Source organism: Drosophila ananassae, chromosome 3R, assembly GCF_017639315.1.
Source record: "Drosophila ananassae strain 14024-0371.13 chromosome 3R, ASM1763931v2, whole genome shotgun sequence".
Classification (NCBI taxonomy): Eukaryota; Metazoa; Arthropoda; class Insecta; order Diptera; family Drosophilidae; genus Drosophila; species Drosophila ananassae.
In genome coordinates, this window is record NC_057930.1 from 23,937,974 (window position 1) to 23,963,417 (window position 25,444).

The 25,444-nt window shown below is 41.6% G+C and overlaps 8 protein-coding genes and 1 pseudogene across 9 annotated transcripts; 8 read left to right on the forward strand and 1 right to left on the reverse strand.

Annotated features, from left to right (window-relative positions):
- Positions 1-377: 377 nt before the first annotated feature.
- Positions 378-1,377, reverse strand: LOC6497995. Its single transcript, XM_001961826.4, has 3 exons — positions 1,116-1,377; positions 944-1,057; positions 378-888 (listed from the first exon to the last, which is right to left on the reverse strand). The coding sequence occupies exons 1-3, from the start codon at positions 1,185-1,187 to the stop codon at positions 445-447; spliced, it is 630 nt and encodes a 209-aa protein (XP_001961862.1). The 5' UTR covers positions 1,188-1,377; the 3' UTR covers positions 378-444.
- Positions 1,378-7,777: 6,400 nt separating this feature from the next.
- Positions 7,778-9,234, forward strand: LOC6497543 (apolipoprotein D). Its single transcript, XM_001961825.4, has 6 exons — positions 7,778-7,890; positions 7,951-8,071; positions 8,303-8,433; positions 8,489-8,568; positions 8,628-8,726; positions 8,846-9,234. The coding sequence occupies exons 1-6, from the start codon at positions 7,868-7,870 to the stop codon at positions 9,067-9,069; spliced, it is 678 nt and encodes a 225-aa protein (XP_001961861.3). The 5' UTR covers positions 7,778-7,867; the 3' UTR covers positions 9,070-9,234.
- Positions 9,235-9,372: 138 nt separating this feature from the next.
- LOC6502435 (apolipoprotein D) lies at positions 9,373-10,382 on the forward strand. The gene is made up of 5 exons (XM_001961824.3): positions 9,373-9,431; positions 9,492-9,716; positions 9,775-9,860; positions 9,925-10,023; positions 10,083-10,382. The coding sequence occupies exons 1-5, from the start codon at positions 9,409-9,411 to the stop codon at positions 10,220-10,222; spliced, it is 573 nt and encodes a 190-aa protein (XP_001961860.2). The 5' UTR covers positions 9,373-9,408; the 3' UTR covers positions 10,223-10,382.
- Positions 10,383-13,100: 2,718 nt separating this feature from the next.
- On the forward strand, positions 13,101-15,131 carry LOC6497544 (probable pseudouridine-5'-phosphatase). Its single transcript, XM_001961823.4, has 3 exons — positions 13,101-13,309; positions 13,379-14,368; positions 14,424-15,131. The coding sequence occupies exons 1-2, from the start codon at positions 13,243-13,245 to the stop codon at positions 14,032-14,034; spliced, it is 723 nt and encodes a 240-aa protein (XP_001961859.1). The 5' UTR covers positions 13,101-13,242; the 3' UTR covers positions 14,035-14,368; positions 14,424-15,131.
- Positions 14,441-15,079, forward strand: LOC6497545 (probable pseudouridine-5'-phosphatase). The gene has a single exon (XM_032451551.1). It carries the CDS (start codon positions 14,441-14,443, stop codon positions 15,077-15,079), a length of 639 nt encoding a protein of 212 aa, XP_032307442.1.
- A 207-nt stretch (positions 15,132-15,338) lies between the features above and the next one.
- LOC6497546 lies at positions 15,339-16,804 on the forward strand (annotated as a pseudogene).
- LOC6502436 (probable pseudouridine-5'-phosphatase) lies at positions 16,003-16,804 on the forward strand. Its single transcript, XM_032451633.2, has one exon. It carries the CDS (start codon positions 16,003-16,005, stop codon positions 16,759-16,761), a length of 759 nt encoding a protein of 252 aa, XP_032307524.1. The 3' UTR covers positions 16,762-16,804.
- Positions 16,805-17,021: 217 nt separating this feature from the next.
- LOC6497547 (probable pseudouridine-5'-phosphatase) lies at positions 17,022-18,205 on the forward strand. The gene is made up of 2 exons (XM_001961819.4): positions 17,022-17,259; positions 17,311-18,205. Exons 1-2 carry the CDS (start codon positions 17,142-17,144, stop codon positions 18,087-18,089), a joined length of 897 nt encoding a protein of 298 aa, XP_001961855.1. The 5' UTR covers positions 17,022-17,141; the 3' UTR covers positions 18,090-18,205.
- A 1,695-nt stretch (positions 18,206-19,900) lies between these two features.
- Positions 19,901-23,574, forward strand: LOC26514120. 2 transcript variants are annotated; one of them, XR_001408591.3, is made up of 9 exons: positions 19,901-20,135; positions 20,198-20,325; positions 20,419-20,497; positions 20,548-21,058; positions 21,115-21,233; positions 21,377-21,455; positions 21,507-21,626; positions 21,678-22,341; positions 22,414-23,574. XR_001408591.3 is itself a non-coding variant. In XM_014906922.3 (4 exons), exons 1-4 carry the CDS (start codon positions 20,006-20,008, stop codon positions 20,634-20,636), a joined length of 426 nt encoding a protein of 141 aa, XP_014762408.1. In that variant the 5' UTR covers positions 19,918-20,005; the 3' UTR covers positions 20,637-20,803. The 2 variants fall into 2 exon arrangements, 1 of the variants encoding a protein (XP_014762408.1); XM_014906922.3 differs by lacking the exons at positions 21,115-21,233; positions 21,377-21,455; positions 21,507-21,626; positions 21,678-22,341; positions 22,414-23,574 and having other exon boundaries at positions 19,918-20,135; positions 20,548-20,803.
- Positions 23,575-25,444: the final 1,870 nt, after the last annotated feature.

Genomic DNA, 25,444 nt, shown 5'->3' on the forward strand with positions numbered 1-25,444 from the left:
CGGGCTGAGAACCTTAAAAGTCCGTCCTAAGGACTGCTTTGCATAGACCAAAAATAAAATATTTATTGAAAAGTGGAGAGAGGTACCAAAAATACTCGAGAGCACACAATCCTTTCGGAAATATAACGAATTTGTATTTATGATTTTTATTAAGTAAACGCATTGCGAAAATGGCATAAGAGCTCTTAGTTTTTAGCAAAGCTCCTACCACATTCGATTTAATAAACCCCCTGCCTTTTTCTGTATTTTCTACCATTTGCTGGGAAATAATCAAATCAATTGCCAGACAGGGAAGGCGCAGACAGCTCGGCCAGCCAACTGCGACTAATGCGTCGCCATCAGATATGCAAACAATAACGGCGAAGAAGACGAATCTCTTGGAGTCAAAACGTTTATTAAGCGGACACTGTACGGAGGGGAATGTTATTTGGGGAAGAGTGGAGGTTAACAGTTGTGCTCCTTGGCGTGGGAGGATTTCCTGCAGGCACCGCGCAGGACATCGGGCAAGGGCCGCCCCGAAAGACTCATCACAGTACCCGGCTGGATGTTGCTCAGCAAATTGTAGAGTCGCTGGTGCTGATAGCTGTTCGGCGGTGACCCGTTGTAGATCCTATCGTCCACGTAGACGATATCGATGCCCTCGTCCATGACCCGGGCATGGTAGTGATGGTTGTGGGGAAAGAAGTTCAGCTCGCTCCCCAGCTCCTTGGTGATCAGGGTGTTGGTGTCCCTGGCCGGCTGCTTTACCAAAAAGACAACAATTTCCGAATCGCTATAGAGGCTCTGTCCAGCCGGCAGGGCTGTCAGTTCCACCACAGACTTCTCACAGCAAATGAACTCCGGTTCATACGGTTGCAAGGCATGAAAAGTCAGAAGAGTGGGATCCGGCTAACAAAGTCACAAGATTAATATTGTATATTATGATAAAGGCAGTCAGACTCACATTAAAACGTTTTCGGTAATTATGAAGAAGTTCTTCGGTGCTATAAATGGTGCCATGCCACTTTGGTGGCAAAAAAACCTCAAAGTCCGCCGATGTCAAAAGCTTAGTGCCATGCTTTGGGTGATATTTCGATTATTCCTTCTGGTTGCTTACAACCTCTTGAAAAACTTACCAGATCGTATGGGTATTCGTGGAGATTGTCAGGTGTCACTTCGATGGGAGTTCCAAAAGCGTCGAGAAACATGGTCTTTTACCTTTTTACACTTTTTTGCCTACAAACTCGAATACAATTTTGCACATTTATTGCTCTGCAAGCGTGTGACCGTTTCAGTGTCGACTTGACAGTCGAGTTGTTTTTTGTTATACAGCACTGCTTTTTTGTCTGAAATACATGTTACAAATACATATTTTAAATGAAAGGCTTCTCGATTTGGAATTTGATCAGAGAGTAATGCTACTTTTTAGTTGTAAACTCCTTAAAAGTTTTTAGTTAAAACTATCCTTAGTAAACAGGAAGTTAAAAATTATGCTGCCTTTCAGCACTGGTTAATATTCGATAATTATAACAGGGTCTGATTCGATTATTTTTATAACTTTCAAAGTTCAAAGTTATCGTTGCATTTTAGGAGACACTTCCTGCGGGAAGAGAGCTGCATTCTAATCCACAAAGAGATTCCGGTGGAGATGCTGGCAACCGTTTCCAGAGATACCAAGGCGATTATCTCGTTTTGCTGGGCCCATAAATTTGTCCACGCCCATAACTGGGCTGACAACTTAAGTGCGGTCATGTTTTTGGGGTCCTGGCTCCCCTCCATTAGGAAAACAATTACAGACGACACTGACAGGCTCGCAATGCCGGCCGAAACCAAGACCCCGGACATATCCTTGTGGCAGGAGTTGCAGGAAGAGATAGCATTCGGCGTCTGGCCGGGATATGGCCATAAATTATGAGTTTGTCGTCACATGCCGACGGTCTTAGCCGGTGGTCATGTCTATTAAGTAGCCTTTAGAGTCTCCCATTGTGGCTCTGTCCAAATTTTTGACACTGCTGGGCCGGGCTTAGTTTGAAAACCCTTTTCGCATGTAGATTTCACCAAACTGCATTTCTGGGATAACATTTGGTTGTCGTTTTGTTTGCGAATTTGTTTACTTTCCCTAGGTGTGCTCTGGGCTGGTTTGGTGCCCTCCCTCCAGTTATCCCCGAGACATAAATTATGGCCCCGCAAATTCCTTTGGTTTCAGCTCCATTTTCGGGCTCACGAACTAGAGAGAGCGTCACATGTGTGTCTAAGTGATTTTCAATAAGTTCTCCGGGTCCTGGGGGTTCGGTCAAAGTTTTTGGGGCACGATTTTTCACAGCTCCAGATGTCTATATATATACATATAGGAAGTAACATAATTTATGGCGCCTTCACGGCTAAGGACATGTGGATGGGTGCGTGTGGGTGGGTAGCGGATTTTCGCAGGCGCCGATAATGACGAGCGATTTCTCATAGCCTTGTGTGTGGATGGGGGTCGGCGGTGGTGGTGGGGGATAGACGAACTCATTTCGCCAAAGCACCAGCCATTTGCAGCAGCTGCGACCGACCTTTGACATCCCCCAGGCCCAAGTCTGCCACGTCTGCCCCGTCTGCCACGAGGGCCAACTAGGATTACATGGCACGTAAAAACAAACTTGATTCTCGGCCATCAAAAAACGCCATCCGTCTTCCAGCAAACGTTCTCGTTCTCGTCCTAGTTCGATATTCGAACCAAAGCAACTGCAAAGCTGCCAAGTACGCGACGTGATTCAATATTTTTGCGAAATTATTTTTTAATCATAGTTCGACAGAAGTCGGTCGAGGAATAGACAGTGGAGCTCACAAATAAAATATGAATTGGAGCGAAGGTCTTTATTTAATTTCCAAAGTGATTCTAGGGCCTGTAACTATTGTTTATTTGTAGACTGTCCCTTATTTAAATCTTTGAAATATCCTTTTCAATTTCTGTGTGCCACAACAAGTGTCAACCCCTCAGACAAAAGATGACAGCTTACATGTGTACAAATCGGAAAAGTCCCCCACATAAACCATAAAGGCAACAAAGTGAAAAAGTGGAAAAATGGCAGCGAAAACTTTTGCAATTTGAAAGATTTGCAGCTGGCCGCCTCGGTCGCCACCATCTCACAGCCATTAACGCAATCGAATGACGGCGTTTTTGGCTCCAATTCGGATTGGGATTCGCCTTTCTCTTTATGGTAAATGCCCGCAAAATGTTTGCAATGCTCCAATGGCGAAATGGTGAAATGGCAACCAAATCAGCGGATCCCATACCCATTCCTTTCGAAGAATTGCAATTGTGACAATGCTGACAATCTGCAGGCGACAGCCAGGACCAAAAGGAGCTCCAAACGGAAGTCAAAGTGAAAAGGGAAGCCACTGGAGATGAGGGGAAACAGACGGCAATGCCAGTTCCGTCTACATCTCTACCATCTCTTTGATACATTCAGAAAAAAAGAATCATTCTATCAGAAAGAATGGTGTTTTTCTCTTTAGAAGGAGATACAAGTTCTTATATCTTGTTCATGCATCTGGCTTTAATTTAATTTTGTTTATCTTATAATTTAGAGAATCTTCCTGAATTCCTTCTGTGTATTTCCTTCTCAGATTCGTCCACGTCTGGCGACGTCAAGAAAACGGCGACACTTACAATCAGTATGAAATTTACGCGATTTTCATTGCGGCAAATGGTTCGCTTTTTTCGGTATTAACATTTCTGGCCAAGATTTGGAAGGCAGTGGATAGAGGAGCGGTATCCATGGTGTGGGTGGCAGTGGCATGGGCAGGGGAGCTGCGTAGCCCAGCTGAATCTGTGCCAATTTTCATAATTCCTTCCTTTTTTCAAATGGGCATATTAGGATTAATGGAATAGAAAAAGATATTACATTGTTTAAGGTTTTATTAATTTTAATACAAGGACTAATTTAGTCTTAAATTGATCTTAGCCAAGGACTTTGATTTCTTCTTCTTAGATCAAATGCCAGACAACTTAAACTCGAATGCTTTTAAAATTGTAAAAGATTCTTCAGCTTATCATTCTTTTAAGATCATTGCCTTTAAATCCCCGGTGACCATTAGTCTGAGCGATATCCCTGAAGAGTGTAAAGCGAGTTCGTTGTGTTCCCAAAGCAATATGACTTTGCGCGCAGTTTGGTGCCTTGGCTCCATCCCATAACCAGGATAACAACAAACAGGCAAACAGCTCGCGGCTGCCACGAGCCAAAAGTGGCATCAGCTGCGGCAGTTGGCGCGGATATATCTTGCCACTCCCTCCCCTCTATCCCACTCATACCCGCCAGGACATTTATCCCGTGCTGACTGACTCTAGCCGAGGATAATGCAATAAGCGTTGCCAACAAGCACCCAACGTCTTCGTCCTTTAACTTTGCGCCTCACAGCGAACTGCGTTTCGTGGGTGGCTGGGATGCTTGCCAGGGAGGAGAAGAGGCATGAGGCATGGCAGGATATCCAGGGATATCCAGGGGGTTGCACATGTGTGCCAGACAGGTTATGCGCTATAAAAAATTTAAGAAATTGCTACCAGAGCCAGCGCCAAAAACGACAATACTTACGAGCATTTCACAAATCAAAATACTTTCAAGGGTCACCCCTCCTCTCCATATCCTTTGTTGTCTGCCACGAGTTGTTATTGTTATTGTTCTTAATGTTAGCTTTCTTGTTCAAGCGAGTCCTTTTCTTCCTCATTTTTTGTTAGTTTCGAGCAGCTGATGTCCCAAGGAGCTATCCGAAAAACAATGTGCTAAATAAATAAATTTGGCCATGATTGCAACATCAAAACAAGGTGGAAAAACTTGCAATACGGCTGTGAAAATGGTTACTTTTCATGACGTGGTAGGTGAACTTTTCCGATTTTTAAGATGTCATAAAAATAATCATAGCAGCAATAGTTATTAGGGGAAGAAATTGTGTGTTTTTCGATTGTAATTAAGAGTTTTTCTAGATAATTTCCTTTATTTCCTGGTGTAGCCTAGACTCGGCCATATCTCAGGTTTAATGGCTCGACTATACAAGGTCCTGGCCAGGGCAGTTTATGTGGCAGTTTGCGTGTGCAGGAGCACACGAGCAGTTGCTAATATCCTTGGAGAGTGGCATGCAAAAGGACAAGCAACAAAAGCGAGCACAAATTGCGTCATGTTTTGCAATTCCCACGCATTCTGTGGAGCTCCCCACTTCACTCCAGCAATCTTTCCCCCGGTTCCCACGCACTCACTTGGGTTAAAGGTCGCCGGAGTGTGTCTCCACCCACTTGATGTCGCTGCTGCTCCAGCTGTCCTCGCCTGAATGTTATTTAGCCGACAGTTAGTGTTATCCCCTCGGGGGGATCGGACTCCTTTTTTATGTCAACTGTTGATTGCAGCCGTCGCTGAACCCAAAACCCAAACAAACCCGAACTACAAGCCACCACAGTCCTGGACAACTGCAACAATAATCGGAATTAATTCAATTTTGGTTGCAGGCTTTAAAGGTAGCCACTTAATTAAATGGCCCCACGCATGCTCATGAATATATGCCGGCGTATCCTGTGGCCAGGACACTGATTTTTATGCATTGGGCCAAAATTTCAGTTTAAATCAAATTACATTCAACAAAATGCGCATAAAGCGAATGAATAACCGCAACATATTCGAGCACTTAAAATGGCCAAGTGATTGAATTGTGGGTAGCATTTCAAAAGATGGCACGTGAAAGGAATGTCATTTTTATTAAATATTTTTATACATTTTTTTATAACTATAAAAAATAATAAATTACACCTAAACCTAATATTAAAAAAAAATAATAGGTTGTTATTATCACAAACTCATCTCTAATTGTCACTTTATTTTTCCGACAAAATACAAAACAGTGACACCTTCCAATGGGGACTAACCACAGTATATATTAAATACTCCAACCTCCTGTGTAAATCAAATTTATAATTTAATGATGTTATTAAATATAAAATTTAAGAGCCTATGCTAGCAGGACCCTCCTGACAACTGCCACAAAGTGCAGCACGCCTTTGTTTTCGGCCAGAAACATATTTGATGAAAGCTGCACTTATGTCCTGTAATAACCGTCCGGCTAAGGATAAAGGCCGATGGCCAGCTGGAGGCTTTTGGCTGCCTTTGATAAAATTATCCCTGCAACAGCACCACCCTCGGGTATTGCACCTGTTTTTAAGCTCAGATGTCCGGCATATGTGTACATATTTTAAATTTAATTACTACACGCTGCCTGCAACAAACAGTGGCAGGAAGCAGTGGCGGCAAATCCAAGCCGGGGCCATCCATCCATCCAAATGGGGCAGACGGAATCCTTTCATGGGGAAATACGCTATAAATTCTCATTCCCAAATAGTTGGCTGGCCATTCAAAATCTGCGCTAGCCGCAAATATATAAAAACGTCCATATCTTCAAAGGGGTGGATTTTATTTTAATAAAAACAATAAATAAAAATAATATTTATTATTGTTAATTAAAATAAATTACCTTTAAAATATAGAGTTTAAGAAACATCCTCCGATTGCTACGAATTACTTAGTTGAACTTTTTTATCCACCCTCTCTGGAACATATATCACCTGACTATATGTACCTGTCTCTCCTCCATGTCCTTTCATTCAGACAGACTCTTTAGCGCTGGTCCTGCGGGCTTTTTTGCACATTTAACTCAATTTGTGGTTTACATTTAATTAATTTAATAATATATGCTGGAATGCGTTTTTCCATCTTCTGGGAAGCAACGAGAAAAACCACAAAAATCTTGCCGTTTGTCAACAATTTTCCTGGCCAGGATATATCCGAGATTCAGGTTAAGAGCCAAGGAAGACCCGAATGCTCCAAATTGTTTGTCCATTTAACATGGCTGAGACCAAAGCGCTCCACAGATGGCGGTAGCGTACAAGCGAGGAAGCCATCTCAATAGATGGCGCGCAAACAGAATCCACATGATGAAGAAAAGCTCTTCATTGATAAAAAGGTTTTGTTCCGAGTGGATTATATTTACAGCAATAAAAAATGTTTATTTTTTAACTTTAAACTAGTAAAAAAATATAAAAATACTTTGAGTTGATTTTTAAAGTTCTTAAGTAGGAGATACAAACAGTTTGTTGGTAATTGCAAATGCCATCAAAAGTATCTTTTGAGTTCCGAGGTCAAAGCCAAGAAAAAGATTAAGGTGGGCTTAAGCTAATTTTTATGGTCATTAACCTTGAATATGCTAGTTAGCCAGTTGTTTGTTTTAAATAAAAATTAAAAATTAATGGGAACTTAAATTCAGTTATAAATGAAATTTTTAAGGGTTGTAAGGTTAATAAGGTTTAATAGAGTTAAGAAGATGAGTAAAAATGAACTTATTTAATAAGCACTTAACCCTAAATAATTAAGAAAAAATAATAAATAAGTACAACTTCTCTCATAGTCTGTCAACACAAATTTTATAGCCCATTCTTAGGACATTGAACTAATTTTATAAACGATCTCTATAAATGCAATGTAAATATTAGCGGAAGCCCTTTTATCGATGGCAAATTATCGCGATGTGCATTCGTGAATTATGTAAATAATGCAATTATAGTCTCCTCGCACATATAGAGTTTTCGTTTATTTGTGCCTAGTGGGTGTAACGAGACCCATGGCAGACTTATCGGGGGCTAGGTGCCCCCTCCGCCCATTTCATTCAACTTTCATCCAGATCGTTTGGGCTTCACTTTGTTTACATTGGCAACTAGCGTCGGCGCAGAGCGAAAAAGCTTTAAAATAAAAACAAAGCTCTGGCAGAACGCTTATAAAAGATACAATGCATCTGCAGTCGGACCTCAGTTCTAGGCAGAAGTAGAACAGATTAAGTTTGGTTTCAGAGTACTTAGCAGTCAAGAATCATAATGAATCATCGCTCGGGGTTCAAGTAAGTAAACACTTATTTAACTCATTAAGATGTATGCAAATTACTTATTTTTCGTTGCAGTTTGCACTTGTGGCTACTAATTTTGGTGGCATTTAATGGGGTCTGGCTGGGAGAGGCTCAGGTGCCATTTCCCGGCAAGTGCCCGGATGTAAAAGTAATGGACACCTTCGACTTGGAAGCGGTAAGTTGAGATACGAATTATTAATTGTTATTATACAATATCAATATCATCAAATTAATTATTAAACTATTTTTCAATAGCCTGATAGTACTAAGAATCCAATTAAAAACTTTGTAAACAAAGATAAGATAGGTTGTAAATAATTACCTATCTTTCACGCGTGCAAATAACATACTCCTAACAAATAAAAATATTTTAATCTTAATTAAAAATATTGTTATATAATTCCAGTACTTGGGAGTCTGGTACGAATACTCCAAGTATCCCTTCGCCTTTGAGATCGGCAAGAAGTGCATTTATGCCAATTATGGAATCATCGACAACAGTACGGTCTCTGTGGTAAACGGAGCCATTAACCGATTGTTAGTATTTACTAAAATATATAAAGAATCATTTTAAAAACTCTAATCCATGCAGCACTGGAAGCCCCTCAAACGTAACTGGAACGGCCAAGGTCATTGCACCTGGCCAACTGGCAGTGGCGTTCTCACCAAATCGTAGGTTCTCCAAAACCGTATTTGCACAATTATTATTAAGTTTTTGCCACCCGTTTTAGAGCAATCAACAAGGGCAAACTACTTGGTCTTGGGCACCGACTATGAATCATACTCAGTTGTCTACAGCTGCACTAGTGTGACAACCTTGGCCCACTTCAGTAAGTAAACTAGGAAGCCGGCTCAAAACATTAAAAATTCACCCAGCGTAATGACTTGTCATCCATTTGAGACACAATTTATGCAAGTCTCCATAATAGTGTTACTTTTTCCATTTCAGAAGTCGTTTGGATCTTGACTCGCCAGCGTCAACCTTCCAACGAGACAATAGAAGCCGCCAAAAAGATCCTCGACGACAATTCGATATCGCAGACCTTCCTTATCGATACGATTCAGAGCAAGTGCCCCCAGCTGGATGGCAACAGCACTGAACTGATCGGAGACGATACGGATGTGGATGACTTCGTCACCACTGTGGTGCCAAATGCCATCGAGAAGGCATGAGAATGGCTGCGACGCTTCTACGAGCGTCTCTTCGATATTTTTATGAACTTTCTGAGTTACTAAACTTATTGTTAACGAAATGTACATAATGGTTGTTAATAATATCTAGTTTTTAGAAGCAATAAAAGTCAAAAGATGGCTGCGTTCATTCATATACGGTAAAAATGGTGTTTAAAGGAACTAAAATCTTTAAAGGGGGTTTTCGATTAACTCTTTTTGTACGCTTATTAAAATTTTAAGCCAGAACTTTATGGGTACAGGCATTTATAATTAAATTAAGAAACCCCTATTCCTATTTTTCATAGTAAGAGTCTTTATTTCTATTTTCGATTTGGCAGAATGATAAAGTGGAGCATATTCACGTTAGCATTTTTAACTAATAACCAAAACTAATACTTTTAATATCCTACTTATTTCAATAGAATTTTTATATGGATTCCATTTTCTGCTGCATTCAAGGCGGAACATGGACACTGTCCCAATATCACGGCCGTAGGGGACTTGGATATGGATCGCTTCAAGGGAATCTGGTATACCCACTCTATATATGCCCCTCTCTCTAGGAAAGTGCCCCGATGTCAGTCAACTGAATTCATCCACTACGATGAGCATTTCTACAAAATCCAAGCACGTGAACTGAGCAGCCAGTAAGTTATACAACCTATACTAATTTTGATAAGAGTTTTTAAAAACCAATTCCCCCAGAACTGATACAGTGAAGGTGAGAGAAGAGCTAATTACAAAAATATTTCCATCAGAGGGAAGGTATATTCAAGCAACACACAATAAAGGTAATACATACATATATATAATTAGTTTTAGTTTTAAATTAATTATAAAACTCTTGTTTGAAAGCTTTACCTGAAGGAGCACAGATCTATGTCCTGGAAACAGACTATGACAACTTTGCCATTCGGTACATGTGCTTTGATGCCGTTAAGATTTTCAGTTATCGTATGTATTTTAGCAAAAATGATAGATTTATAAATAATTTATACACTAATTTATTCCAGATTGGGCTGTTATTCAGTTCAGACATCGTTTACCCAGCTCTGGTATCATCTACGTGGCCCAAGAGCTGGCCAAACGGTCTGGAATAACTATTTCTGATATGAGCAAAGTTCCTCAAGAGTCCTGCCCACGAGATAGTTAGTTATGATATTAAAAATAAATCAGTTAAAAAAACAAAAAAAAATAACATGAAATCTTAAATTTCATGGAACAATTAAAGATGGAGACTTTTGAGATCAATCTTTAAACATGTGACACCCTTGAGAGTAGTATTTGAAATATCACGTAGTCGTATTATGTTAGTTTCGTTTAAAATATCCATTATTTCCTCAACCTTGGGTTTGCCTTTTGCTTCCAAAACAAATGTTGGCCAACGGGAGCTGGCATAAATCACAAAACCGCACTTGGAACGGATGCGCATAGATAAACTTCACCCACTGAACCACCCGACCTCCCAATCACCCTATCGCCCGACTACTCGGCTCCTTTTCATCTCATTCCCTGGACAGAAATAAAGGAAAAAGGACAATTGTAAAATTAAACAGCGAAAAGGCAGCACGGAGTATCCTTCCAAACAGAAAACTCGGAGCGTCCATTGGGGAAATTTTATGGTACAACGATTTTTAGAAGCTGTACAAATATGTATATGTCTATATTTTATTTGCCGACTTTTCTATTTTTGTTTTCCACCCGCGGCTGTTCGAGTCGGGTGTGCAACGTTTTGTTGCAAGGGTCCAAAGGATCCACATCCTCCATCCCTCCAGCCTCACCTCTTTTCGCCATCCTACCGAAAATCTAGCTAGAGACCCCGACGTCCACGACGACTACTCGCTATGCATACAAAATTTGTTTTGTAAACAAAGTAATGCCATTACAAACAAATTGGACTTTGTGCCCATGTTTTATTTCCAGCCACCCACGTTGCCGGCCCCTTGCCACATTGTTGCACTGGGGACCCGTTGGGAAATCGCTCAAGAGAACGTCGTGATGATTGAAGGAATATGTGACTGACATTTGAGCCTCCCATGCACATAGATGGATAGCATTTATTGAGTGCCAAAGGATGACTTTGCTTTGCAGTTTCTGTGGCCTGCCCGCCAGCTATTGGATTACTCTCCGGCAGATTATATCGTCTACTTTTTATTCAATTTGGGTGTCTCTATGGGTAGCCTGAAGTTTGGGGTCTTTGGGGAATTCTTTTAAAGTTTGTTTATCAATTTCAGTAATCTTATTATTAGGACACTACTACTTATAGTAAGGAAGAGGAAGATCTTCTATATGCTTACCTATACCTGTACCTGAAAGACATCCTTTTGGAAATTAACGTTCCCCCATCATACCCTACCAACTCATTCAATCGAATTTAATTTCTTGGTGATTGAATGGAAAAAGCTAAATCAGCTAAAGCAATTTGCTGTCAGCATCAGCAAGGTACAGGCGATAAAAGTCGCCCAATTTCAGAAGCTCCCACCACTGCCAGTCCTGCCAGAGCCCCTGCCAGAGCAGTGAGTTTCCCGCACTCCTGGCAGTCAATAAAATGCCTTTTAATTAATCGGACGAACAGTGTCCGGACGATGTGCGTCAGCTGTTGTGGCGAATCGAATGGGAAACAGGACTCGAGAACAGGACATTCGAATGCAGCGACGAATTGTGCGCATAAATTATGCATCCAACCATTTGGGATCCCCCTGCATTTATGGTTTCTCTCTTGTTTTTTTTTTTTTGGTTGTGATGTTCCCACTCCGTTGTCCAGGGACAATATGTTGTAAACGTTTAATTTGAACGCGCCTCTAATCGCTGTCCTGGCAACGTTCGCCTCCACCTGCCCCGAAATCTGGCTGCTGTAATTGCGTTCATTGAATTGTTAACCGGTCTGGTTGCCAGAATTTTAGTACCATCCCCGGAAAACCGCAAACTTGCAGCGACGGCGGCCAAAAGCCGTTGTTATCCTTGTGGTCCTTGTGGCTGAATGTGGCCAATGTGTGTGTGTGTGTCTCTGGGCTGATGTCCTGGTGTGTGTCGGTGTCCCCTTGAGCTGATTTCCACCGACGTGGACAGCGATTCGGTTGAGTCCGCCTCCTGTATTCCAGTATTCCGGTATCCCGGTCAATGCGCATCAAACTTTTTGGCTCTCCCTTTCGGCCATCTGCATTTGGCATTTATTGGTATTGTTCCAATTAAAGTTGGACTTGGTCATAAAATATGCAAGCTCAGCGAACCAGTTAGCCAGCCATTCAACCAACTTCTGGTTCTGGTTCTGGTTCGATTTTGGCGGCCACAGGACATTAATGCGTTGCGGTCAATGGTTTTGACTGCAGCAACTGAGGCGACGTTGCCAATAAAAGGTAATAAAAGTGCTCCACTTCGAGGGATCGACTTCGAGGGGATACTTTGGTAGTCATTCGATTGATGCATCCTTTGAATTTGGATTTTTGTGGGAGCTTTATTAGTATAACAAAGTTGCAATAAACCCTGTAAAAAGGTTCTTAAAGTCATACGAAAATTTTGGAACTCATTTTGACGAAAATGTAATCTGACTTTCGTCTTTGTTAAGATTTTCCCTTTTATCCCAAATATTGTCTTCAACTTTTTGGTAAGATTATAAAAAAGTTAACCCTTTCGGTGCCACCTTGATTCGCTCGCCTGTCAAATTCCGTCCGGATCAAGCATCGCGATGCATTCACCTTTGACCCACCGCCCCAACCATCTGGCAAGCCAACTTTGGCTCCTCACCCCCAAAGTCTTGTGGCACGTATTGGCCAAAGTCAAAGTTTTGGCAACGCGTCTCCTGCGGCCTGGCTGGCAACTGCTTAATCAATTACGCAACTTTGTAACAACAGGCGGTGGAAATGTGAAGAGCGGTGGTGCCCGGATGGGAGTGTGCACCGCATGCATTAGACTTAGTCAAATATATAAAAGTGCCACTATCCCCCCACCATGACAGCCAAGCACGAAACCAAGGAACTCTGAATTAGCTGCAACTTTTGGGTTAAAAGGGTTTTTTCAAAAACTGAAAAAACATGAAATCGAGGTAACTTTTCCTTAGCACTCTCCAACATCACTTCCAAAACACATTTTTTCCTTGGTTAATTTTTGAATTCCATCCAAATTATCATCAAAATTATGCATGTTTAATGGCAAGCACCAATAAGGATCTTAAGAATGGCTGCTAATCGGTGTTTCCGGCCAGTCACCCATGTCATCTTTGACTGCGACGGAACCTTGCTGGGTATTTTAAAATAATTACCAAAAATCAGACCAACCTGGCTTATGTTTTTAATATTTTATGTTTTTTTAGACACTGAAGCATTGTATCTTAAAGTCGTGGGTGACACCCTGGCTCCGTACGGATTTAGTTACACTCCGGAGGACCAGGCTCGTTACATGGGAAAACCTTCTGGGACGCTGGCCCAAGCTGTTGTGAAAGACTACAAGCTGCCCATTTCGCCCGAGGAGTACCTCGAGGTATTCAACGTAAAAGACCAAGAATACATGAAAAATGTTCCGCTAATGCCCGGAGTTAGGGACTTGGTTCTTCACTTCCACTCCTTCCGAGTACCGCTCGCCATTGCCACCAGTTCCAATAGGGATATATTTGATGTAAAGTTCGGACCGCACAAGGACATAAGAATGGCCTTCCATCACATCGTGTGTGGCGATGATCCGGACTTATGTCCCGGCAGGGGAAAGCCAGCCCCCGATATCTACCTTCTGGCCGCCTCACGATTCTCGCCTCCTGCAGATCCCAAGCACTGCCTGGTGTTCGAGGACTCTCCGAGCGGCTTAAAAGCCGGACGTTCTGCCGGCATGCAGGCTGTCTATATACCCGAGAGTGCCGTCACCAGGGCTAAGGGAGAGGATCCTACGCTGGTGCTGGGTTCGATGGTTGAGTTCGAGCCCGAGCTTTTTGGACTTCCTGCCTTCGACAGCACTTCCTTTTTTCAATTTGGCTAACTATAAATTCAGTATTTCATTAATTTTTGACCATTTTTTAAGACATTCCCAAGAAACATTTGTATAAATAATAAAAACCACCTCAAACTAAAACCAACCATTTGCAAGTCTATCCAACTGTTACCTTCATCAAAGTAACCTTTCCTTAGCCTTCCCTTACTAGGATAGTGAAACATACAAATTTTATTCTTTTTATTTTTCAAATGCATCGAAATTACAATGAAAATTAAGAAGTGGTTCTGGTAGAGGCCTATAGGAGTTATAGGAATGGCTTCCTGTCGGTGTTACTGCCCAGTCACCCATGTCATCTTTGACTGCGATGGAACCTTAATGAGTATTTCATGAAAATAGCCAGAAGTAGCAACGAAATGTCACCCTTTTTTTCTTAGACACCGAGAGCCTGTATATGAAGATTGCGATCGAGACCTTGGCTCCTTTTGGTAAAACCTACACTTTGGAGGATCAGGCACGATACTTGGGAAAATCGTCTTCTGTAGTTGCCAGGGAAATTGTCGAAGATTTTAATCTTCCGATCACGGCAGAGGAGTACCACAAGTCATACAGACAATCAAACTATACATACATGAAAGATGTTAAGCTTCTGCCTGGTGTTAAGGACTTCATCCTCCACTTGCACGAATTCCGAATACCCATCGCTATTGCCACCGGCTCTATCAGCGAAATGATCGCCCTAAAGTTTCAATCCCACCCGGATATCAAAAATGCCTTCCATCACATAGTGTGTGGCAATGATCCGGAGCTGGGGCCGGACAGAGGCAAGCCGGAGCCGGATATCTATCTACTGGCGGCCTCCCGCTTCCACCCTCCAGCAGATCCCAGGAAGTGTCTGGTTTTCGAGGATTCGCCAGTTGGCTTAAGATCCGGACAAGCAGCCGGCATGCAGGTTGTGTTCATACCCGAAAGTGAAAACTCCCGGGCAAGGGGAGAGGATCCTACGATGGTGCTGAGATCCATGACAGAGTTCCAGCCCGAACTTTTTGGACTGCCTGCTTATCCCAACTGTTCCAAATTTGAGTTCGGCTGACTATTTTAGGCTTACGATTATGCAAATTTCAAATATAGTTTTTTTCAGAATATGTTAAGGATCTATGTAATATCTATGGATATAAGAATCTATGAGAAGCCCTTCAATGAGCTGGCTCCTAGCTTCCGAATTCATCAAAGTAACTTTTCCTAAGCCTTCTCCATTTAAGATATAGAAATTCAAAAACATATTTTGAAATGCATCAAAATTATAGTTAAACTTGCGTCTTTTTTTGGTAAAGGTCAAAAGCGATCGTGGAATGGCGTCCTGTCGATGTTACTGCCCAGTCACCCATGTTATCTTCGACTGCGATGGAACCTTGTTGGGTATTTTAAAATATTTATTACCAGTAGCAGCGAAAATCGTACCTTACTTTTATATTCAGACACCGAACATCTTTATATAAAGATCATAAAAGAGACCCTGGCTCCGTTTGGAATTAATTACACCCATGATCCTCCACCTGCACGAGTTCCGAATACCCTTCGCCATTGCCACTACTTCGATCAGCGAAATAATCGACGTGAAGTTTCAGTCCCACACGGACATTAAAAGTGCCTTCCATCACATAGTGTGTGGCAATGATCCGGAGCTGGGGCCGGATAGGGGAAAGCCGAAACCGGATATCTATTTACTGGCGGCCTCCCGCTTCCACCCTCCAGCAGATCCCAGCAAGTGTCTGGTTTTCGAGGACTCGCCAACAGGCTTGGAAGCTGGAAGAGCAGCCGGCATGCAGGTTGTGTTCATACCCGAGAGCGAAGCCTCCCGGGCAAAGGGAGAGGATCCTACGATGGTGCTGGGATCCATGGCAGAGTTCCAGCCGGAACTTTTTGGTCTGCCTGCTTTTCCCAACTGTTCCAAATTTGAGTTCGGCTGACTAGTATTCTAGGCATCGGCTTTCCAAATAGTATTCTAAAAAATATATGTATAAAAATCCTCTGTCCAAACTATCAGATATGTCCGACAACGAACATGAGGACAGTCGCGGTTCTAGACACTGCTTCTTCCAGCCCGTGACCCACTGCATTTTCGAATTGGATGGCCTGCTCATCGACAGCGAACGGCTAAGAACCGAGTCCGTTCAGAAGATCCTTGATACTTATGGGCACACCTATAGCTTCGACATAAAGCTGCGATGCATGGGTAAGCCGGAGTCGGATCTGGCCGACGTGGTGGTGAGCAGTTTCAACCTGCCCATCGGACGGACGGAGTTTGAAAATCAACACGAACTCCAATGTCGTGGCAATCTGGGAAAAATAAATTTAATGCCGGGTGTGGAAAGGCTTCTGAAACATCTTCATGCGTCCAATGTCCCGATGGCCATCGGAAGTAACAGCTCTCGGGATTCATTTCGCATCAAAACCCGTCGTCATTCCAGGCTCTTCGACGCCGTTTTCCACCACGTGGTTTTGAGCGGTTCCGACGGCGAGGTGAAGAAGGCCAAACCAGCTCCGGATGTTTTTCTCGCAGCCGCTTCAAGATTCGAGGATCCTCCGGAGCCGGCGAAGTGCCTTGTTTTCGAGTCCTCACTGCCGGGCATGGAGGCTGCCTTGGCCGCTGGAATGCAAGTGGTCTTAGTCCCGGATCCTTTGGTCTCTGTTCGTATGAGTGCTGCGGCCACTTTAAGACTGCGCTCGTTGAAGGACTTTAAGCCTCAGTATTTCGGATTTCCTGCACTGTAGGTTTCTTTTAATATTTGAATAAATTTTAAGTGTTTCGATATTAGTTTTATGTTTACTTATTTAAAGATCCTCGTGTTCAAGGCGTATACGTAATTTGAGGGGAAAGATCACGTATCCGCCACGTATGTTCGCCGTCCTTTACCTGATTTCCATCTTCAGCGTTTTTGTTTAATTTAAAAAAATATTAAACTATGATTTTTAAAAAAATTTTGATTCAAGCAAAAACTTACTGCTTAGAATTTTAAGATCACCTTTCAAACTTTTTTGGGGAAAAGCCTCTAAAGTCATTGTTAGATCTAAATTCGGAGAATGCTAAACGTAAATTGTACAAAATTTGGATACATCTTCCAGCCATAGAATCCATTTCGTTTCGCTGAAAAATGTGCAGCCCGTCGTGTAAATCATGCAAAGCCCCTCCCCAATGTACTCGATGTCCGCCCATGTGCTGTAGCCCCGGCATAAGCTACTGTATTTTCGACCTGGAGAGTGCTGTTTTCGGTAAGGCTATGACCTCCATCTGGAGCACTTTTTATAAATTCTATCCAACAGATACCCGCCACGTCTACCAGAAGGCTCTCATTGATCTGGCCACTAGCTACAATAGGATAATACCGGAACTACTACTGATACAAATCGGACCCATGGAGACGGCAGAGATGGCGGAGCTAATCTGCCGGAAGTTGAACATGCCAGTCAGTTGGGAGACCTTCCGATTCCAGCTAAATGAACTCACCTCAGCGATGATCGCCAATCCGCCGCTGATGCCGGGAGTGGAGCGGCTGGTGCGCCACTTGTGCAAGTGCTGCATGGGCCTGGCCCTGATCACCTCCTGCTCGGAGAGCATGTACTGCAGCAAGATCAGGGACCGTGAGGAGTTCTTCGAGCACTTCTCCACGGTACTCTTTGGGGATGATGCTGAGGTGAGGGCTTCCAAGCCGCAGCCGGACGTGTATCTGATAGCCATGTCTCGGCTGGGCGAGGCGGGGACGGACTGCACCCTGGTGTTCGAGGGCACCCCCCAGGGCGTCCAGGCGGCCACCGATGCCCGCCTGCCGGTCGTCATGCTGGCGGAGAGCACGCTGCCCTGCTGTTGGTCTGAGCTGGCGACGTTGCGCCTGGAGACCCTGGAAGAGTTCGATCCGGAGGAGTTCAACATGCCGCCGTACAGCTGCACGGAACCGCCGCCCAAGAAGGTGAAGCGCAAGAGCCGCCGCAGCTCCCAGACCTCCAGTCGTCGCAGTTCAGAGGCGATGAGGGCGGCCGCCGAAGCCGCCGCCGCTGCAGCGGCCGAGGAGGGTGGGGAGGAGGAGCAGGAAGAAGCTGAATAGTGATTTTATGGAAGAAAAAGTTGGTGGATTTTACCATGTTGGATCTGGTATGAATTTGAAGTTCATTTTGAGACTAGTGATTTTAAAAGGACTAATAAATCTATGTATTATAGTAATCTTTGGTTTATAGTATTCTTTATACTTGAAAAGGTGCTATAATCAGGCCAATTCCATTTCAGTTCAAACTTATTGCACAACTCAACAGATTTGCGGTTGAATATTCACACAATCCATGCTAGAATCTAGGCAATCTGCCTAAAAGCTTTTCCAACTCACTTGAATAAAGCAATTTTTCCCACACCTTTCGAACCAACTTATGCAAGAACTTTATTATTTTATTTCGGAAAAAAATCTGTTGAAAATCATTCAATGAAAGCCAGGCAGAATCGTTTGACCCCAAAATTGATTCCAAAAACTTTGAACCGATAAGCCGGTTTAGAAAAGAGCATTGTTGCTTTATCTGCTGAATAATAAATATCGTTTAATTGAAAGCGTTTTCGTGATGACAAGGAAATTGAATCCTATCAGCGAGTAAATAAATTCGCCAGCATTCAATGACACAAACAAACAGCAAAAAAATGAAATGCCGAATGCAAATGCAAATGGAGATTAAAAGGCATTATAAATAATGCCAATTGTTCTGTCCATTGTTCGATGCTCGTTGGCATTTGGCTAGCTCATCAAGTGCTTTCAATTAAAGATGATTAAGCGTTTTCCATTCTATGGCCCAGGATATGAGGACACTGCAAGACAATAAATCCCAGTTACGTTCAACATTTTCTTGTCGTCATCTTCTCTCCGACTCTCTGCCAAAAGCCAATTGTTTGACAATTTAATTATTCAACACATTACGCATACGTGGTGTATGCCTGTCTGTCTGCCTGACTCCAGGACTATGTGAGAGTGTGTGGGTCGACAAGGATGTAGACATGCAATATGTTTGCCCAGATGCAGATGCCAACTTGCAACTTTCATCCAACTTCAGGGCAACTTATAATTACTTAATGTTAACTACGGAGAATGTGTCTTCAACCCCAGGACTCGGTTTAAGCTCAATTTTCTTTGAAAAAGATTAATTAAATAAACGTTCAATTCTTTCAACATATTTTAAAGGCCTGTTACCCTTTTTTCTGTTAAATAAAGGAATGAAAATAGTAATTAATTAAGGATAAAGAGAGTAGAACATTTTAGTAGCAAGCAGATCCTAAAAATGAAATTTTATACTCATTTAAAAAAAAGTAGACTAATAATACCCTCCTCTTATTACTTTATTATTGTACTCCCTATGCCTTCACTAACTTAGTATTTTGGAACTTCAAAGAAAGCAATTACAATCACAGGGATTAACATGTGTCGTCGAATCCTGAAAGGCTTTTTCTAGTCTCCAGCCGTAGTTCACAGGATTAAGGCTAAAATGCAAGGACATTGGCGACACTCCAGCAGGAGTTGTTCGGTGGTTGGCGTTGCCAGTCGGTGGTTGGGTTAAGTGTGGGTGTGCATTCAGAGCATGCTTTGTGCGAGCCTTGTTATAAAGCATTAATCAAGCATACCTGCTGGGCAGCCACGCCCGCCCCGCCTCGCCTCTCCCCGCTGCCGATGCGGCTTTTGCCTTTGCTTGTTTGCGGTGGCGACAACGCCGGACCACCTAACCAGCCACCCGCCACTACAGTGGCTCAGCCACCACCCATCCACCGCCATTCAAAAGGGCACTAAATTGCCGCTCATTATGATGGGCTGGCAAAACACGTATGTGCTAGTGGTGACACCATGATGGTCGTGATTAGTATATTTCCTTCCAAAAATTGTAGATTTTTTTAATCGTAGTCATCTTTCATTAAAAAGCCTTTTCTACTTAACATTTTAATCACACTGTACACTGTATTCTGACACAAGGTAAAAATTCGAAAGTATTAGCAATGTGCGAAAGCCTACCGGAAATAGATCCGAAAGACGTCACTTGCTGCTTGGGGGTGATAAATTTAATTTTTGGAATGGTGGCGACGCTCTTTTGGTTCTCATTCATAGTCCTTTACATATTTCGACTGGGTAAAGTTGACGCTAAAATCTATGCTATATAACTATGCTATTTTGGATTTATGTTTTTAAAGACCTCAAAGAACTCGAAGGTGGCAAAGTACCCTCTATAATCACCCTTCAAGGACTTGTGATTCTGATACTATGCTTCCAAGTTTGTGGAATCTTATCCGGTGCTCTGTTACTCGTCGGAATACAAAGGGTAATCTTATGAAAATATATAATAACAAAAAATACTATATATATATATTACCAAACCAAAAAAACATTTTTTACCATTTTGCAATATCTGCAGGAAAATCCCCTCTTGCTAGTCCTTGGAAGAATTTTCGGATTTGTATTCGCAATAGCTAACTTTTTTGTTGGGTATATAAGTAAGTTATACTCCTAATATATATCTGTACTCCTAATATATATCTTTTAGTTATATATGGCCTCCTCTCCATTTATATAATAAGATATAAACGAATTTTGGATGGAACTGCACCTATTTTGGCCTGTACGAATATTTAGTTTCTAGAGCGTCAAAAAATTGGTAAATTTATTTTTACTGTTGACAGCTGGAAAATTTTTAAATTGTTTACAAATAGTAAGAAAAAATTTACCAATGGTTTGATGTGAGGAATGATTCGGAGGAATAAAATTCACTCAATAGAAAAATATAATGAATAAAATTGAAAATAATGCCTTATTCTTTGGACACAATGTACTCATTATGGTTCAAATTATTTTCTATATTTTTTACCTTTCCGATCACAGTCAACTAAAATACTTCAAATAATAATACAGATTCTAAATTCTTACGATGTGTGAAAGCTTACCGAAAATAGATCCAAGAGGAGTTACTTGGTGTGTGGCTGTTACTACTCTAGTTTATGGATTTATTTCAACAATATTTTTTATGCTTTTCTTTGTGGTTTTTTTGGGTAAATTGGGTGAGTCTCAAAATGACATACTTTTTGTATAATTCTAATTTATAAAATTCTATAAGAGTGGAATAAAAATCATGACGCAACCAATATCGTACACATATTTATTTTTATATTATATCTTATAATTCAAATAACTGGTATTCTATCCGGCGGTTTCTTGATCTATGGGTTGATAACGGTAATGTAGAAAGTCGACGGTAGCCATTAACAAATTAATACATTTTCTAAACTAAAAAAGTTTCCATTACTTGGTGTGACAGTTGAAGGAAATGTATACTTAATTTATATAATATTATTTTATTTTTTGAACATATCCTACAGAGACTCCCTCGGATGCTTTTTATTGGCAGAGTTTTGGGATTTGTATTTGCATTTTCAAATTTCTATTCCCTTTACCTAAGTAAGTGCAATAATTTCGTTGTATGTGATTTATTAAGCTTTATCATTTTAGTTATTTACTCAATATTATCAAATTATACTCTAAGATATATAAAGTTTCTTAATTTTAATGAGCACCAAAAGTGATTTTAAAACAAAGAGAGTTATAACTTTCATCAGGATCTTGTAAAAAGTAAGTTATTTATTTATAAGGTTATGCTCTATTAAAATATATTTTTTTAAGGATATGAATAAAAGGACTTCATCACGTTACCATCTCTAGCTCACATGCCAATTGGTGTAGTTGAGTGTGTGTGGGGGCCTTTTGCAATTTTCCAGCTAAATGGCATACATTAATTAACGGTTTTGTGCGACAGACGACTCGGGTCCAGGTTCTGGTTCTGGTTCAGATTCGGATTCAGCTTCAGGTCCAGACCCCGGGCTTCACATTCATTTTGACCCTCACGCTCTTGGCTCACGAAAAAGATTAATGGTGCGTTATTAATGTGTAATGACAAATGTTAGTGCCCCCCCTCCCACTACCACTGCCCCTTCGGTATGCCACGCCCTCTTGCCCATCATGGCAACCGCCGCTGTGTATGTGAGATCTCACTTTGGCGCTAAATGGATTTACGTAGCTCGGCCATGGTGTCCATCCATTTGCCTGAAAATGATTGAAATAAATATTTAATTAAGGCGCCAGAGTGCAGCGGCAGTCGAAACAAAGAAAAACAGCAACTTTGCTCTAAATTTTCATAAAAAATTCAATGCCACGTTCCGACAACAGCCGACAACGATATGCAATAAAGTGCGGGCGGCAAAATGTGTCACCGTGTTATAAATAAAACCAAAGGATGGGTAACAGGACGAAAAGATGCCCTCAAAATAATTAAACTTAAAAAGTCATTGTAAGCATAAAAAAGCTATCATTTTGCACTTGGAAAGAGATTGTTTTTGTTAAAGTTTTTATGTATTTTTAGTATCCTTTCCAGGATCATGTAAATGCCAGTGTACTCCGCCATCCAAAAGAAACCACATCAACATCAGCGTCAAAGTGACAGGACCAGAAGCTGGCAAACACACACGAAAAACTCTGACCAGATCGTTTCAAGGGCCCGATAGATATGGCCCAGAAATCGTAGGTATTGGAGTGGGTATAGGGGCAGTCGGGCTTACCGGCTAAATGTTGTTGTGGCAAACAAGTAAATAAATGACAAACTAAAGCCAAATTAAGTAAATAAAATTGTTGCCGCTGTCAGGGGCATAAAGTGACGCCTGACACGGACATGGACACGAACACGAGCACAAACTTCCAGGCAGGACATGGGACATGGTAGCTGACAGGACACCGGTCCTGTATCTCAGAGTCAGGACTACAGGACTTCAGTTGAAGCGCCCTCTGTTGTCAGAGTCATGTGACAGTCCTGAAAATGTCAACAAGTTGAATGCAACAACATGGCCAACTGAAATGAGACGAGGCCCAAAGTGAGGTCAAAGATGAGGTAAAGGCCATAGGTGCGGGCCGACTTTAATGCGGCAGTATACCAAAATTGAAAAAGGTTTGATAACCCCGGAGGATTTTTTAGCCCAGCCTAGACGAGCCAAAGAGAGCTGCTCGCGTCGAGGACGAGGTCCTTCCTCGGTCGCATTGGGCAGACAAACGCTGACATGTGTCAAAACGAAAAGTGTACAATTTATCAAAGGCAACAATAACGAAAATAGAAGCAAGACCCGCCATTGAGCAGATCCGGAGTGGAGACAATGAAGCAACCAAAGAATAAAGGAACTTTTCGACTTTTAAATACCATCTACTGGAAAACAAATCTTTATTCCTTGTTCACTGTAAAAAAAAGTACAATAAGTACTAGAATTCTTTTTTAAAAATAATGCCTACCATAAGGTATTAAAAGGTAACCACAAAAAAATATAAGACAGCCATCAAAGCGTAAAGCTTTGGAGGACAAATAGAAACAAAGAGAGTTGCAGATGGACTCACAAATCCGTGTCCAAGCCAAGACAAGGGCTTAGAAGTGGTAACGAGAGGAAAAAGTGGCCAAAGGGCAGGTTCAGAGGAATGGGGAGACAGTGCCGTTGAGGACAATGGAATTGGTCAGGCAGAGATATCAGCCAAACGGAAGAGAGCGAACCGACATGAGACAAGTCCTGGTTGATGATACGTAAGCCAAATGAAAAATCGACTCCCAAGTGGGCGACTTCTGCATGTGCTCTTGTGGGGACTCATAGTCCCATTCATCACACTCGGCCTGGAAAGAAAAAAACCGAAAAATATGAAGTGGCATGCAACTTCCGCCGAGGAGCAATCCCAAATCTTCCTTTCATTCCGTACCTTCCGGCTTGTCTTTCTTGTGATTATTTTTGCGTAAGAGGCCGATGGAAAAACTATTATATTTCTAAATAGTTGTTGAGAGCTTATCTAAGCTCTAACCATTTAAATATATTTTGCCAATTGTAACACAAAATTTATATAAATATTTACAGAGTACATTTGGTGCGCTGCATGGGGGAACTTTTTCGTTCTAATTTTCGGTACAAATTCGTGACATTTATTTTTTGTTTAATGAGCATTTGCTCTGACTTTTTATACCGTGTGGTTTTTATTGTTTGTTTGCTATATGTTGGGTTTTCCGACAACCAGGACCCTCTGCCACCCCCGCCTTGTTTGTGTTTCATTAAGATTTTTTGTCATTGTCGAGAGTTCGCTCCTCTCGACTCGGTGCTGTGATAAAACTAATGTTGACTTTGTACTGACCCGTTTTTCTGGCATACCCTACATACACATATATTCATGTGCCTGAAGAGCAGCAAAAAATGGCAATAATTATAGCTGCTGAGGTCACAAAAAGTTTACATATCCATGTGCGTATGTTTCTGTGGTCGGTTTGGTTGGGTTTGGTTAGGTTTCGTTTGCTTTTCCTAGCCCTAGCCCTCTGTCCAAGTAAAATGCAATTACACTCGTATCTATTGCGTTCGCAATTGTTCCGCTGTCTGTGTGTGTTCAAGTTATGTTGTGCAATTTTATATTGAGGTCACTGCTGCTGACAGTAATTTATAAAAGTTTTGTTTATTTTTCAGCACCCCCATGGTCCCCCGCGCAAGAAAAAAAGGTCAAGAGTTTTGCTCATTTGTAGTCACTCGATGCTGGCTGCGGAAGGCGAATGAGATTAAATTGGAATTATGTGGCAACAACAAAAAGCTTGGAGTCTGCAGAAAATAAAAGCCTGAATTATAGACTCATATAAGTTGTATATCTCAGCGAAGATTTTGTGAATGGTTTAATTTTCTTTATGACAACCAAGATAAGGGTATTAAATTATAAGAATACAGAATGCTTTTCGCCTCAAAAAGTTATATCTTTTTCATAGTATATTATTTTGTGTATACTTTTTGGAAACTTAATAAAACTAAGAATCATAAGAAAGAAAATTGGGAGTTTCAAATACTTGCACTTTGTTTCAAATTTAAATAATAGGTTCAAAAACGTTTTCCAAATTAGTCGGAGAATCTTAATTTCAAACTTCTCGCTGGCGCCATCTGCCTACTCGTCGAATTGAAACTCCCTTTCGTTCTCAGTTTTCCATTGCGCAGACTCAACATATCTCGGAGTTGGAAATCCGCTTCTCATTCAGCCGCTGAAACACTGGATAGCCCTAAAGCCATTCACTTGAAACATGAAAGATGCGGGAGAAGGATGCGAAGGCGGCGCTTAAAGGCAGACGCATTTCAAAGGATTTCCAAACTCACGCTTTTGTTGGGGATTTATTTTTTAATGTACAAATTCATAAAAAAAATATTTTCCTGAGCACATAAACGTAAAAAATATTAATAAAGGTTTTGTTGAAGAGAGCGTAAAACTGATTGCGAGGCAGTTAAATATTTACGGTCGGCCTTATCCTTAAAGTGTGGCATTATTTTCAGCCGACTGTTTGTATCCTTCGGTGTATTTAAGCGGGCCATGAAATATGCATGAGAATCTGTCTGACTGACCGATCC